The 15,296-nt window shown below is 36.4% G+C and overlaps 1 protein-coding gene across 15 annotated transcripts in view; it reads left to right on the top strand.

Annotated features, from left to right (window-relative positions):
* DST (dystonin) overlaps positions 1-15,296 on the top strand; it is a 494,203-nt gene that overhangs the window by 303,468 nt on the left and 175,439 nt on the right. For 14 of the 15 annotated variants that reach the window (XM_024929292.4, XM_063604922.1, XM_008954352.4 and 11 more), the window contains 15 exons: positions 150-269; positions 2,659-2,754; positions 2,848-2,975; positions 6,333-6,426; positions 6,734-6,888; positions 8,211-8,673; positions 8,759-8,887; positions 9,043-9,120; positions 9,204-9,365; positions 9,452-9,556; positions 12,158-12,253; positions 13,196-13,321; positions 13,955-14,107; positions 14,291-14,445; positions 14,649-14,775. In XM_024929292.4, the coding sequence (XP_024785060.4) occupies positions 150-269; positions 2,659-2,754; positions 2,848-2,975; positions 6,333-6,426; positions 6,734-6,888; positions 8,211-8,673; positions 8,759-8,887; positions 9,043-9,120; positions 9,204-9,365; positions 9,452-9,556; positions 12,158-12,253; positions 13,196-13,321; positions 13,955-14,107; positions 14,291-14,445; positions 14,649-14,775 (2,187 nt within the window). Of the gene's footprint in view, positions 1-149; positions 270-2,658; positions 2,755-2,847; positions 2,976-6,032; positions 6,215-6,332; positions 6,427-6,733; positions 6,889-8,210; positions 8,674-8,758; positions 8,888-9,042; positions 9,121-9,203; positions 9,366-9,451; positions 9,557-12,157; positions 12,254-13,195; positions 13,322-13,954; positions 14,108-14,290; positions 14,446-14,648; positions 14,776-15,296 lie in introns of those variants that run through there. The other variant, XM_057302527.2, reaches the window with a different exon arrangement.

Below are 15,296 nucleotides of genomic sequence, written 5' to 3'. Positions count from 1 at the left end.
GGCTGGGTGAAAGTAAGAAAACATTTAGCTGGTTCTGTCTGTCAGGCTTCAAATACGTACATTTACAGAATGACTTCTGACTAAATTGTCTTAGATATGAATGTTATTATCTACAGATGTGAACCTTTTCTATCATTTGATTGTTCTAGGATGTTGAAGTCAAATGGATTGAATACCAGAATATGGTGAACTACCTCATCCAATGGATTAGACACCATGTGACCACAATGTCTGAGAGAACATTTCCTAATAATCCTGTAGAACTGAAGGTTAGTGTCACTGTAGAAATTACATAGGATTGATTCGATTGTAAACCCTTAAGTAATGCTATAATAATTCTGTAATTTTAGAAGTTCAACAAAAGTTGCCCTTGGAAAGCCATTAATAAGTAGGCAAAATTTGTATTACTCATTTCTCTTATTATACAGAGAAAATGGAGGTAAGACATTAACAATTAAAACAGATTAGCTGTAGTCACTCAGCTTTGGTTGTGAGGTTAAAGGTTTAATTTGAGAGAGTCTCTGAAACTGACATTGTCAGATTGATTTTAGTACATGGGAAATGCTTGGAGCCCCCGAGATGGCTTGAGGTAGAAGGGACCCTGGGAAGTACATACAAGTGTGGCACTGGATTGGGGGTGTGCCTGTGGTTGAGCCCTGTTAAAAACTGCTTCTTTTGTGCAGGAAGCATCTTTTGTGCAGGAAGAGGTACACAGTATTTCACCATGAATTTGAAAATACATGTCTGACTTCCAGTATAAGTGAATTCATGGTTTAGTAAAACATTTGCTAATACTGAAAAACTTAGGGCAAGCTTTTGAGGCAAAGACATTGCAGATATAAAAGCCATTATAGGCCGGGTGCGGTGGGTCACACCCGTAATCCCAGCACTTTGGGAGGCCAAGATGGGTGGATCACCTGAGGTCAGGAGTTTGAGACCAGCCTGGCTAACATGGTGAAACCCCATCTCCATTAAAAATACAAAAATTAGCCTGGCGTGGTGGCACACACTTGTAATCTCAGTTACTCAGGAGGCTGAGGCAGGAGAATCGCTTGAACCTGGGAGGTGGAGGTTGCAGTAAGCTGAGATCGCATCACTGCACTCCATCCTGGGCGAGAGAGCAAGACTCCGTCTCAAAAAAAAAAAAAAAAAAATTACAAAAAGCCATTATAAATATGTAAACTTATTAAAAAGTAAGTTGTCTCATTTGTATATTTGGTTTTATAATAGCAAAGTGGTCTACTTTATTTCTAGAAGCTGATAATACGAATATTGCCGACAAAGCCTTAATTCTTTGGTTTGTAAGCTTTATTTTCATGATCAAACTGGGATAGAAAAAACTGTAATAACCTAGGGTGAGCTCCATTAGAGTTATTCATTGTGCTCCTGCATCCGTACAGAACATCTATAGAACAGCTTTCATTCTCATTGCCACGGGGAGTTTGTCCTTGGCATGAAATTACTTGGCATCTGATGATATGATACTTTTTAAGTGTTCTCAAGTTGTTTGTGTGATGTTTCCCTACATGGACATGTAATTTTCCAGGGCAGGAAAACTTTTCCCTACAACGACCATGTGGTGCCATGAACAGTGTTTAGCACACAGGAGTATTCGGTGCTTAATGACCAACAGACGTCCTGAAACATTGCATTCTGATTTCAAAACCATTTTCAGATTTCATGTTCAAATACACTTATTTCCAAATGGATTTCCATTGTCCAGACCCTTGGATGAATTGTACTGGCTTCTGGTTAGTGTAGATTCTTAGTTATAGAAGAAGTGATCAGAGTACTTGCTGATGACTAGAACAAGACATAGATTAGAAAAGAAAATACATCATGGGGAAATGCCAGATAATTGCATTAGCAGAACTTTGAATGGAATCCTTCAGAAATGTGTCATCCTAAAGATTTACAGGGTCTTGTTTTGTAGCTGCATGAATTACAATGAAGTAATTAGTACATACTTATTAAATATGGAGATACATTATCTACATAATTTTTATGAAGGTCCCTTTTAATAAATACACTGTATTTAAGAGGTTCCCAAATTAATGTATACAAACTAGATAGTAACTTAATTACACGGTTGAAACTTCTGTAATAATAGCCCCATCAACTAATAGCATCTACCTTCATTTGTTCAAAAAATCTGTTTAAATTGGCCAGTGGGACATTGAAACTAAATTTTAGCCCTTTCTGCTAAGAAGTTTTTTTTTTTTGAAGGATAGAACCATGCAATAGAAGAGAGTTTTTTTATTGCTTTCTTTATGGGAATTGCTTCAAATTATTTTTCCAAAGACTGAAAGCTAAAGTGCAGCATTTGGGAAGTGCATCTTTTAAAGGGTATGTTTTCTTGTTTGGAGGATGAGAGATTTTTAGTAGAGCACTAGTAAACACTGAATGGTTTATTATTATCCAGATCCCCCTGTGGCACTAAATCATGGCTCACATCAATAATTACACCCTCATCAAATTTTAGATAACCCACGTCACCAGCTGGCTGGAAATTGGTATTGTCTTTGAGTGTCAGTTTAACAAAGGAATTCCACTGACTGCATATGATACAGTACATAACACTTGAAGTGATGGCTTAGTGAGATCATGAAAACAGATCTTTTAAGTTTGGTCCTTAATTTCTTGTCCTTTTTATTTTAGGCACTTTATAATCAGTATTTACAGTTTAAAGAAACAGAAATTCCACCAAAGGAGACAGAAAAATCAAAAATTAAACGTCTATATAAATTATTAGAGGTAAGCTCAAATTTGCTTTGTATTGTCAAGCATAGTCTTTGTTTTGTTTTGTTTTCATTTTTGCTTCACATTAAAGTTTTTTGTTTTCTCAAGATTTGGATAGAATTTGGACGCATCAAGCTCCTTCAAGGTTATCATCCAAATGACATAGAAAAAGAGTGGGGGAAACTCATTATTGCCATGCTAGAGAGAGAGAAGGCCCTTCGTCCAGAAGTAGAAAGGTAGGCCAGAGGTGTTTTCTGCCATGAATATCAAGTGGGGAGGGGGCCTTTGTGTTCTTGTGAAAGAACTTAAGTTAAACGTCTGTTTACTTGGCCTTGGATAAGTCTCTTAATCCTTTTGATCCTCCATTTTCTTATCTAGAAACTCTTCTAAGAGATTTTAAGGAGGCAATCAGTGAAGTAATGTATATAAATGACCGGCTAGGCTGGATTGGTATGTGAAGTCTCATCTAATAAGGCTTTACAGTTTTAAAACCAGTCAAAATTACTTGTAATTTCTCATATTGACCTTAAGTCACCAGGGCCTGGATCTAAAAGCTTATAGGACAACAACTGATTTTATTTCTTATTACATTTTTTTGCTATAGTTCTCTTTCCAAGGGGCATTGGAAACCAAAATCTAGCTTGCCTTCATTTAAAGGGTGTTGGATGGCGTCTAGAACACACTCAGTAAATGTTAGTTCAGGTTCCCTTTCTGCCACGCTTCTACAAGTGGATTTACTCCATGAAATCATCACTAGCTCTCTGTCATTTTGTCTCTCACTACATCCAGTTGCCCAGGAAGGTACCATTTAGTCTTCAGGAAATGCTTGTTGGATGAATTTGTCTCCCTTACAGTCTTAACCTGGTACCTGGGAATTGTGATCTGTGTTCCTCATTAGCCATGAGGTCTATAGGACCTAGACCTTGCAGGGTGTATTAGTCCATTCTCACGCTGCTAATAAAGACATATCTGAGACTGGGTAATTTATAAAGGAAAGAGGTTTAATTGACTCACAGTTACATATGACTGGAGAGGCCTCACAATCATGGTGGAAGGCGAATGAGGAGCAAAGTCACATCTTACATGTCAGCAGGCAAGAGCTTGTGCAGGGGAACTCCCATTTACAAAACCGTCAGATCTCTTGAGACTTATTCATCACCATGAGAACAGTATGGGGGAAATGGCCCCCGTGATTCAGTTATCTCCACCTGGCCCCACACTTGACACGTGAGGATTATTACAATTCAAGATGAGATTTGGGTGGGGACACAGGCAAACCATATTACAGGGTAAGGCCTGTGTGGCCAGACACACCTCTCCAGCCCCCTTGCTCTCTGCACAGTAGCCACACTGGCTGCCTTACACCTAAACATTCTCAGATCTCAGCTCCAACATTATTTTCTCGAGAAACTTTCCATGGTTCCCTAGGCTAGTTCAGATATCTTGCTTAGAACTCTCATGTTTCCATGTATTGTTCCTTCATAGTGCTTATCTTGGTTGTATTTTTATATTTATTTCGGTGATTGCTTAAGTCTTGCCTATTCCACAGATATGAGCTCCAAGAATGTGGAGAGAAACCCTTGTTTTTTTTCTGTCCCTTGCATTGCCAGTGCTTTACACAGCGCCTGACACACATTAGAGGTGCTCAGTATTGTCATGTTCTCTGTGCCTTACACATTGACTTCAGGATTCAACATTGTGAAATAATGCATAAAATAAATATATGAGAGCATGTCTAACCTGTCAGTCCTTTATTAAATTACTGATTACATTTATGTTAAAGTATAATAATATGTGTACATAACTGGATTATTAAAACCAAAACAAGCCAGAAATATACAGGATGCAGCTTTTACGGAAAAGGTAATTTGAGTGATTGAAATGAGATACTATGTTAATCATTTGAAATAATGGAAAAGTATTCCAGAGGATACAGAGTAGATTTTTAGTCATCAGAACAGTAGCTGAATTTTAAGATATATTCATAAAAGAAAGCAGAGAGTGGTTGAGATTCAGGGCCTAGAAGCCACTCAATTTTAAATTAGATTATTAGCTCAGCCTGCAAAGTTGTATGATCTTAGACAAGTTCTTTAACTGTCTAAGCCTCAGTTTCTTCATTTGTAAACAGGATGTAATAGTGCCTACTACATTGGGTGGTTATGAGTATGAGATGAGTTATGTATCTAAAATGATTAATTTCTTGCACATAATAATTACTTAATAAATGCCAGGTGCCACTGTTATTGTTTTGAGCTATTCTGTTCACTCACTATATTTGATGTGGCACTCTCACACTTGATCTTAGCCAAAAGGCCAAGAAGCAGTTGGTGTGGCACTCTCAAATTTCCCCTTTCTTGACCCCTGAAAAGAAAAATATCTATTCTTAGAGTGGAGAAGTAACAGTATTATTGGAGGTAGGAAAATATTTAGGAGGCTGGTTGGATAAATGCCTTCATGTTTCTTCATGCGAATTTTTTGGCATTGTCTATGTATTGCGAATAATAGCTATGTGGCATGGAAGTGTATGAAAAACAAATGGGAAAGAGTCAGTGTTCTTATGCCATGTAATATCCTATAGAATGGAAAAACAAGCACAGACAAATTAAATTTGTAAGCATTGCATCAGTATTCTACTTGGCACTTTATAGTAGGTTTAGAAGTAACATTACTGGGAGCGTGTCATATAAAGAAAGGTAAATGGATACTTTTTCCATTAATTTAACCTAATAAACAAATGACGTGGTTAAAATGGAAGCGTACTTTGCTTCTCATCAAATTCATTTGTTTATAGGTACTTCATAATTTCTAGCTGTTTGCCTTCCTTACATTATTCAGCACAGACCTGGTCTTTTGCAGAAGTCAGACTATGATTGGATATTTGTGTTCTTTTAGCTAATGATTGGTATTGCCAGAATAATCTTTACTAGTTGTCCTGGACATCTGTGAGGCATCTGAGTTGTTTTTTAGGTGGTTGCAATTGGATGACTCTTAGTGCAAATATTTGGCATATCCTTTCCAGTGACGCCCAATCTGCCTGCTTTGTTCATACTTGCAGGGTTTTAATACAAGCTACAAAAGGCAAACCTCAGCTAGCAAACGAATGGCTTTAGGCTAGATTCTTTTGAATAGTTATCAGCATATTATTTGCTGTGTGTTGCATATGCATGTTGAAGCATATTTAAGGAGCCACTAAAAGCTGTAATATTCAGCTGCCACTTTTCACCGTTAGAAGTAGAGCTTTTTCCAGACCTCCTACCTTTTAGTCTACTTTGAAAGGTGAAAGAAAGAACAGCGTTTCAGGAATAAAAATGCACAGTAGTAGTTATAGTTACCGTAGCAGTGATTCTGTGTTTAGTAACACTACCAGCACTCGAACCAGTCTTGATTCAAATGAAAATCTTCTCTCGGTTCATTGTGGTCCAACACTGATCAACTCTTGCATTAGCTTCGGCAGTGAATCCTTTGATGGACACAGGTATTGAATCATTGGTGTGGGATTGTGTTTTACTTTTTGATGGGCAGCACTTTTCAGGAATGGTGAGCTCTTTGACTTCAAAGGGAGAAGCTTTATTTTATTTTGTCTCATCTTTTAGGTTAGAAATGTTGCAACAGATTGCCAACCGAGTTCAGAGGGACAGTGTCATCTGTGAAGACAAACTGATTCTTGCTCGAAATGCTCTTCAGTCTGTAAGTTAATTTTAGGAGCCATTGGGGTTGTGGTAGAGGAGTCACTGTGCGTTTGGATGAACTAAAACTTTTGCATAATGTTTGGTTGATTCTTGGTAATACTCTCCACTGAAACTTAAAGTTTGTTAAAGATTATGATTGGTGTTTGCTCTCTGAGAGACAAGAAGAGGGAAAACATATTTTTGAACCAACAAGGAAAACTAAAGAAAGCCCAAGTAGGCTTCTGTTCCAATATTTGATGTTTTATATTTCAGGTTGTTTTGAAACTTGTTTCACAGAATTAATACTGAGTTCTTTTAAAATACAGGATTCTAAAAGATTAGAATCAGGAGTGCAGTTTCAGAATGAAGCAGAAATTGCTGGGTATATACTTGAATGTGAGAACCTTTTACGCCAGCATGTAATTGATGTACAGATTCTTATTGATGGAAAATACTACCAGGCAGATCAATTGGTACAGAGGTAAGAGTGCTACTTATTCTTTCTCTGTCCTTTTTTTGTGTAACTGTTTCATGGGCATTTGAAATAGGAATGTAGAGTATGAAAATTTTATGAAATATATTTCTTTGCTGTTTTTTAGTTGAAAATGTGTGCCACATTTTTATATATTTTGGTGTTTAAGTAGGTACTTGTCTTTTAAAGATTAGCAATAGAAAAAATATTTTATGGTACGTATAATACTGCTGCAGTAACTAACTCGTTAAAATGAATACCCTAGATATATATGTAAGTTACATGCATACATTTACATACATTTAAAGTATTCATGGGATGTTTGAAAGAGAAAAAAATCTAAGAAAAGTGTCTGTTTTTTGTTTTTTGAGACGCAGTTTTGCTCTCTCACCCAGGCTGGAGTGCAGTGGTGTGATCTCGGCTCACTGCAGCCTCTGCCTCCTGGGTTCAGGCGATTCTCATGTCTCAGCCTCCCTAGTAGCTGGGATTACAGGCACCCGCCACCACACCTGGCTAATTTTTTGTATTTTTAGTGGAGGCAGGGTTTTGCCATGTTTGCCAGGCTGGTCTTATACTCCTGACCTTAAGTGATCCACCTGCCTCAGCCTCCCAAAATGCTGTGATTATAGGCATGAGCCACCGTGCCTGGCCAAAAAGTGTCATTTTTAATTCAGCTTTTTAGTTTTCTGTTTATCCTATTATGAAAATGTTCATAACAAAATCTTGAAAGAAAATATGTGTATAAAAACCTTTATCACTGAGAAGTGTGTGTATGGGGGTAAGTATGGAATATTTCAGGCTATGACCTCTCTCTCTCTCTCTCTGTGTATGAATATGTAAATGCAAAAATTTTAAATGATCCTTTGACTCAGTAATTTCACCTTTAGGAATCTATAGTAATTCTAAATATGAAAAATATATACATAAATGTAAAAATGATCATATTATGCTATAGTAATTGTATTCATTATAAATCATAGTTATAAAGACAAATAAGATTGAAAGTCCTCATAGTACAATGCTCATTGAAAAAAATCATGATGCAAAATTTTAGCAATGTGATTTCAATTGCCTCCTCATTTTGCTTGTTTGTATTTTTGAGCCGTTTAGGCATACTGAAAAATTGAGTAAAAAATACAGAGTTCCCATATGCTCCCTTATACCTCCCTCTTCCCCTGTTTACATCTTGCATTAGTGTGGCACATTTGCTAAAACTGGTAAGCCAACACTGATACATCATTATTAACTAAAGCCTATAATTAACATTAGAGTTCACTCTTTGTGACAAGTGCCTTTATATTTCACCTTATCCCTTTGGATTTTCTTTTCAGGGTTGCAAAACTGCGTGACGAAATTATGGCCTTAAGGAACGAATGTTCTTCTGTGTACAGCAAAGGACGCATACTGACAACAGAACAGACAAAGCTCATGATATCAGGAATCACTCAAAGTTTAAACTCAGGATTTGCACAGACCTTACACCCTAGTCTGACCTCAGGGCTGACCCAGAGTTTAACACCTTCCCTAACCTCTTCTAGTATGACTTCTGGCCTGTCATCAGGGATGACTTCCCGCCTGACTCCATCTGTCACTCCATCTTATACACCTGGTTTCCCATCAGGATTAGTTCCAAATTTCAGTTCAGGAGTAGAGCCAAATTCATTGCAAACTCTGAAGTTGATGCAGATCCGAAAACCCCTTCTAAAGTCTTCTTTGCTGGATCAAAATTTAACAGAAGAGGAAATCAATATGAAATTTGTTCAGGATCTTTTGAATTGGGTTGATGAGATGCAGGTAAAAAAATGTTTACTTTACCTGAGTGTTTCAGTCTTTATTGTTATCAATTTCTTTTTTAAACTTAGTATTTTACTGTTTGAAGGTACAACTGGACCGCACTGAGTGGGGCTCAGATTTGCCAAGTGTTGAAAGCCATTTAGAAAATCATAAAAATGTTCATAGAGCTATTGAAGAATTTGAATCTAGCCTCAAAGAAGCTAAAATCAGTGAGGTATGTGAATTTAAAATTTGTATATATTTCATTTTAGTTTACTCTTGTTTTGCTTTTTACATGAAGACCCTGTAAATCAATAATAGATACATTAAGTGTGAGTCAGAATTCCTTCAGATTCCTGACTGGAGTGTCTTTTTAATCTCATGTTGTAGATTCAAATGACAGCACCTCTTAAACTGACTTATGCAGAAAAGTTGCACAGATTAGAGAGTCAGTATGCAAAACTCTTGGTAAGTTTTTTTTTTAAACCTTCTGTTTCCCTTATCTATATTTGGCAAAAACATGATTCTTATGATGATTTTCCTTACTAAAGAATACATCCAGGAATCAAGAACGGCACCTTGATACACTCCATAATTTTGTAAGTCGTGCGACTAATGAACTTATTTGGTTGAATGAAAAAGAAGAGGAGGAAGTTGCTTATGACTGGAGTGAGAGAAACACCAACATAGCCAGGAAAAAAGATTATCATGCTGTAAGTACACCCTTTGTACTTGCATACTAGGGTTGCATTTTAGGTTTATATATTTTTCTAACACACTTCTTAATTATTTCTTGAAGGAATTAATGAGAGAACTTGATCAAAAGGAAGAAAATATTAAATCAGTTCAGGAGATAGCAGAGCAGCTACTTCTAGAAAATCATCCAGCCCGGTTAACTATTGAGGTAAAGCTGGAAAGTGTAATGGTGTTGGTTGAATATTGATATGATTATTTCCCTTCAGATTCTTTTATTGCTGAGAAGTTGAAAATTACAAGCCATCTAACTTTTGTTAAAACCTGGCTCAAAAACGTTTCTGACAAATTGTACTGATTGCCTTCAGTTAGTTCTCTGGCTCTAAGTATGTCACCCATCACTTAGAATAAAAGTACCCTTGTCAGCCTCTGTGGCTGAGAAGATGTATTGCTGTAAATATGAAGTACCTTCTCTGTGTAAGCATTGCCATATTATTTATTTCTGATTGTGTAACATTGCACAAGTGACATAGTATTGCCAAGCCTCATTTTCCTACCAAGAATGGGAGAGATTACCTCTAATCCATAGAGTTGTGATGAGAATAAGAAGGAAATAATTTACTCTTACTGCTTAGTATAGTTTTTGGTACATTATTTGTTCTCAAAAAAATACCAGCTGTTATGATTCAATTTAATACTTTTATTTATGCTCTGGTTTTGTGAGGTGTATTAGGACAGCATCCTGACAAGGCTTTATAATGTGCAGTGAACATTTCAAATTCAGAAGTGGAAAATTGAGATGGGATTTATCAGGTTGCCTATGCAGTTGGGACAATGTTTTAAATTGTATATTAGACAGAGTTAGTGACTTTCTGAATGGAGAATGGGGGGATTATGTAAGAAAGTAGGGATTGTCACACATGGGCAGTCAGATGTGATATTTTGCCAGAGGAAAAAAAATGATGCTTGTCCTGAAAGTTGTCATGCTTCAAACTCACAATTGAGGAAAGGAATCTGATAGATTCACTGAAGTCATAATAACTCAAAAGATTAGTACAATTCTAGGCTCATCAGGAAGTTTTAGGGATGTTATGTATGATCTTTTATATAAAATACGGTTTTGTGTCTACATGAAATGTCACATATGAATGTTAAAAATGTAGAAGAGTAGGGAATCTTTAGGGAAAGGAGAGTAATAGAGGGCCTGGGATGTGGTTTTGTACACTAATACACTAAAAAGAGTATTTCTTAGGGTGGAGAGATGAAAACTGTTAGGAAATACTATTACGGGCCAAGAATTTTGATGGGAATGGAACATGTGAATGTCACTCTGATCACTTTTATGTAAAAATTATTATTTAATTAATAAAAAATTTCTTAAGAAGTAAAATGAAACCTTAGTCATCTTTATGATCCCATCGGCCTGTCCTGTGTCTTGTTTGGGTACATGGATAATATTTAGTTAATTATCAATACTGTTTCATATTTTATATGAAAAAAATATGATACATCTTTTATAGCCAATTTACTGAAAGTAGCTTAATTTGAGGTAGAATATGATCATGATATGTTGCCAGATATTCAGTGCTGCATCATACATTCCATTCGGAAGGCCTGCCTAAGTATAGCTCAGCAGGAATGAACTTTTCCAAAAGGAGGGAAAATGACAGGCTTACTTAAAATAGTCATTAAAGCATCTCGAGTGCCCTCTTCTGGAAATCAATGAATTGCACCTTAAATAGAAAAGAGTATTTCATGTTTCCTTGAGGAAGGAGGTATCCTTTCTACAATATTGTTTACCCTCATGAAAGATACACTCTCTATTAAATTAGAAGTTCAAGAAACACATTTTTAAAATAAAAATTCCTAGTATTATCATCATTATAATTCCAGAATTACACCAATTTGGGAGTACACACATTTTCTTTTCCACCCTCCCCAAACCTCATCCCAGCAAAAACAAAGAGAAACCGACATAACCATATATTTCTGTGTTAGAAGGTATATTTTATGATCTAGCACCGTAAAAATTCAGAGAAAGGAGAGATGAATGTGCCATGAAAGAAAACATATCGGAGGATTCCACAAAGCAGATGTAAGAGTTGGTGGCAAAGGAGTCAAGTGTTGGTTTTGTAAACAGGAGGGATAGCTTGCATTTATTTTAGTTTTTAAATGTTTTTTCCCATAGCCAGAGATAATTTTTTTCTTTTAATAAGAAATTTCAAGAAGTTTAAAATTGAAAAGAAATCAACTGGAGTGGTTTAAGAATTTATATTTAAACTTTAGGACTGACTTTGTACAAGTGAGAAGTCTTAGATAAGAGGAAAATTTTACTGCCCTGATTTTCTTGTTTTTTTTTTTGTTTGTTTGTTTTTGTTTTTTGAGGTGGAGTTTCACTCTTGTTCCCCAGGCTGGAGTGCGATGGCGCAATTTTGGCTCACTGTAACCTCCGCCTCCTGGGTTCAAGCAATTCTCCTGCCTTGGCCTCCTGAGTAGCTGGGATCACAGGCGCGTGCCACCATACCTGGCTAATTTTTGTATTTTTAGTGGAGACGGGGTTTCACCATGTTGGCCAGGCTGGTCTTGAACTCCTGACCTCAGGTGATCTGCCTGCCTTGGCCTCCCAAAGTGTTGGGACTACAGGCGTGAGCCACCATGCCCAGCCACTGCCCTAATTTCCAAGTCTTATTCTGCCAAAACAATTGGTCATCTATTTAGATAGTAGAGTTAGCATTTAGAAGCATCGATATCAAAAGGTATGTGTGCCTTATTTCTCCCCAGTCAGTTATGATGGCTCTGTTTTATCTTTAAGGCCTACAGAGCAGCAATGCAGACGCAGTGGAGCTGGATCTTACAGCTCTGCCAGTGTGTGGAGCAGCACATAAAGGAGAACACAGCGTATTTCGAGGTATGTGAGTAGAATCATAACTTCAATAGATGGTATTGTGATTTTGGCTAACTTGCAGGAATCTTTTTCATAATTTATTGTTAGGATAACAATGTGTTTGTGTGTATATATATACACACACATATATACACATATGTGTGTATATGTATACACACACATATATACACATATATGTGTGTATATATACACACACATATACACACATATATGTGTGTATATATACACACACATATATACACATATATGTGTGTATATATACACACACATATATACACATATATGTGTGTATATATACACACATATACACATACATATACATATATACACATATATACACACACTGTTATATATGTATATATATGTGTGTGTGTGTGTGTGTGTGTGTGTATATATATATATATATATATATATATATATATATGTGAATTGTTTTCTTTGTAGGCCGAAAGAGTTGGTTTTATGTCCTATGAGATAGATTGAAGTATTCTGTTAATGCAGGAATCCTTTAAAAATTCTTAAGATATCATAAAATCTTTATTCTATTCTACAAATGTGTCTCTTATTTAGGAACTGTTTTCATATAGAGAATCAACCATCTATAACCATTAAACTTCTAAAACCATAGAAGTTTTTAAGTATTCTTGGAATTTCACTCCTACTTAAAAATTGTTTAAATCCTAATTTAAAATGGACCTTCAGCCAAAATAATAGAGAGCCAAAACATCATATAAGCTTTGGACACTTAGTATGTTCATTCATAACTATTCAACTTCAAGGGTTATTCTTTGGTCCAAGGAAGGATGTGACTATTAAGCTATCTTGTGCTTTTATTCTCTTCTCACTTATGAGGGGTACACATAGGACCTTGATATTGGAGTGTGACAACTGTGTGCTTTGCTGGTATTTAACATACTTTAACTTCCAGGTTTCATCTTTCCTTAGTTTTTCAATGATGCCAAAGAAGCTACTGATTACTTAAGGAATCTAAAAGATGCCATTCAGCGGAAGTACAGCTGTGATAGATCAAGCAGCATTCACAAGCTAGAAGACCTTGTTCAGGAATCAATGGTACTAATACAAAACCTATGCATTTTATAAGTATGCATAAGTGATTAGATTAGTGTTTTATATGAGCAGAACTTTGTATTTTATTGGCACTCTTGATATTTCCCACTAATTCAATTACACATTTGCACATTCAGTTTTAGTATTCTTTTGGCAACAAATACAACAGAAGTGTTTTTTTAATGTGATAGCTTTGATATTTTAAGATGGTTTTTAGTGTCGTGTGTGTGTGTGTGCACGTGTGTGTTTAGTCATTCATTTTGCAAATACTTTTTAAGTTCTTAATATATCCTGGGCACTGTTTTAGGTTCTAGAGCTACAGCAGTGAACAAAGCAGAGAAGAATCTCTACCTTTGTGGTGCTTACATGCTAGAGAGGGAGTTAGACAATAAACAGAATAAATAAGTAAAATTTGTATAGTATGTTAGGTAGTGTAAATGCCAAAGAGGAAAAAGAAAACCAAACAAACCAAAGAAAGGAAGAGGGATACAAGATGGGGTGGAGGAGGAAAGATTGAAAATTTAGACTAGGTAGTCAGAGAAGACTTTTCTGATGAAGTTTAATTTGTGTAAAGTGCTGAAGGCATGGAGAGTACAAGTCTTTTACTTCTTAAAATTCACTGTATTTATTACTTAGGAAGAGAAAGAAGAACTTCTGCAGTACAAAAGCACTATAGCAAGCCTAATGGGAAAAGCAAAAACAATAATTCAACTGAAGCCAAGGAATTCTGACTGTCCACTCAAAACTTCTATTCCGATCAAAGCTATCTGTGACTACAGACAAATTGAGGTACTTGTAACTCCTAGAAACAGACCAGTTTCTGTCATTATTCATATATTTTGTAAATGAGATCATATTGCTAACTAGTGATCAAGATTTCCCCCCTCATAAAACAAAAAAATCCCAGGATTGAGTATGGAAAACAGTTAACAGTGACCTCATTGAGTTATTCTGCTCTTTATTTTAAACCAGATAACCATTTACAAAGATGATGAATGTGTTTTGGCGAATAACTCTCATCGTGCTAAATGGAAGGTCATTAGTCCTACTGGGAATGAGGCTATGGTCCCATCTGTGTGCTTCACCGTTCCTCCACCAAACAAAGAAGCGGTGGACCTTGCCAACAGGTTTGTATATATTAGCTAAAAATGTTGAGCTAGTTTTGGGGGCTCTCTGAAGGTTGAAGAAACAATCAATACTTTGTCAAGGCCCCACAGGATCAAAAGTCTCTAGAACTCATCCGTGGAATATTTCACACAAAAAGAAAAATTGCAGTGTGTTTTCAGAGGGAGTAAAAACATTAATCTGAGTTCTCTTTCATGTATTTCAGAATTGAGCAACAGTATCAGAATGTCCTGACTCTTTGGCATGAGTCTCACATAAACATGAAGAGTGTAGTATCCTGGCATTATCTCATCAATGAAATTGATAGAATTCGAGCTAGCAATGTGGCTTCAGTAAGTATGAATCTGTATGTCAACTCGATATGTCCAAAAATGTACATGCCTTTTCATATGTGTCGTAGAGTTTGTATTTGCTTTAGAACAGGATGGAGTCCGGCAAATCCATGCTAATATTCATTTATTCAATGAATATTTGTTATATGCCCATAGCATATAAGGCACTTTTTAAGAACTGAGGAAATCTGGAGATCACAAATTTCATTCAGAACTTACTGTGAGATAGGGAGGCAGAATGTAGTTGTTGGATATATGATGATGGGTACAGTTGATTTCATTTGAGTTTCGTAGACTTGTTTTTCTTTGTCATTAAAACCTAAAATTGTTGGCTGGGCGCGGTGGCTCACGCCTGTAATCCCAGGACTTTGGGAGGCCGAGGCAGGTGGATCACCTAAGAGGTCTGGAGTTCGAGACCAGTCTGACCAACGTGGAGAAACCCTGTCTCTACTAAAAATACAAAACTAGCCAGGTGTGGTGGTGCATGCCTGTAATCTTAGCTACTCGGGAGGCTGAGGCAG

Source organism: Pan paniscus, chromosome 5, assembly GCF_029289425.2.
Source record: "Pan paniscus chromosome 5, NHGRI_mPanPan1-v2.0_pri, whole genome shotgun sequence".
In the NCBI taxonomy this organism is placed as follows: Eukaryota; Metazoa; Chordata; class Mammalia; order Primates; family Hominidae; genus Pan; species Pan paniscus.
This window is presented reverse-complemented; position numbering and strand designations above follow the sequence as displayed.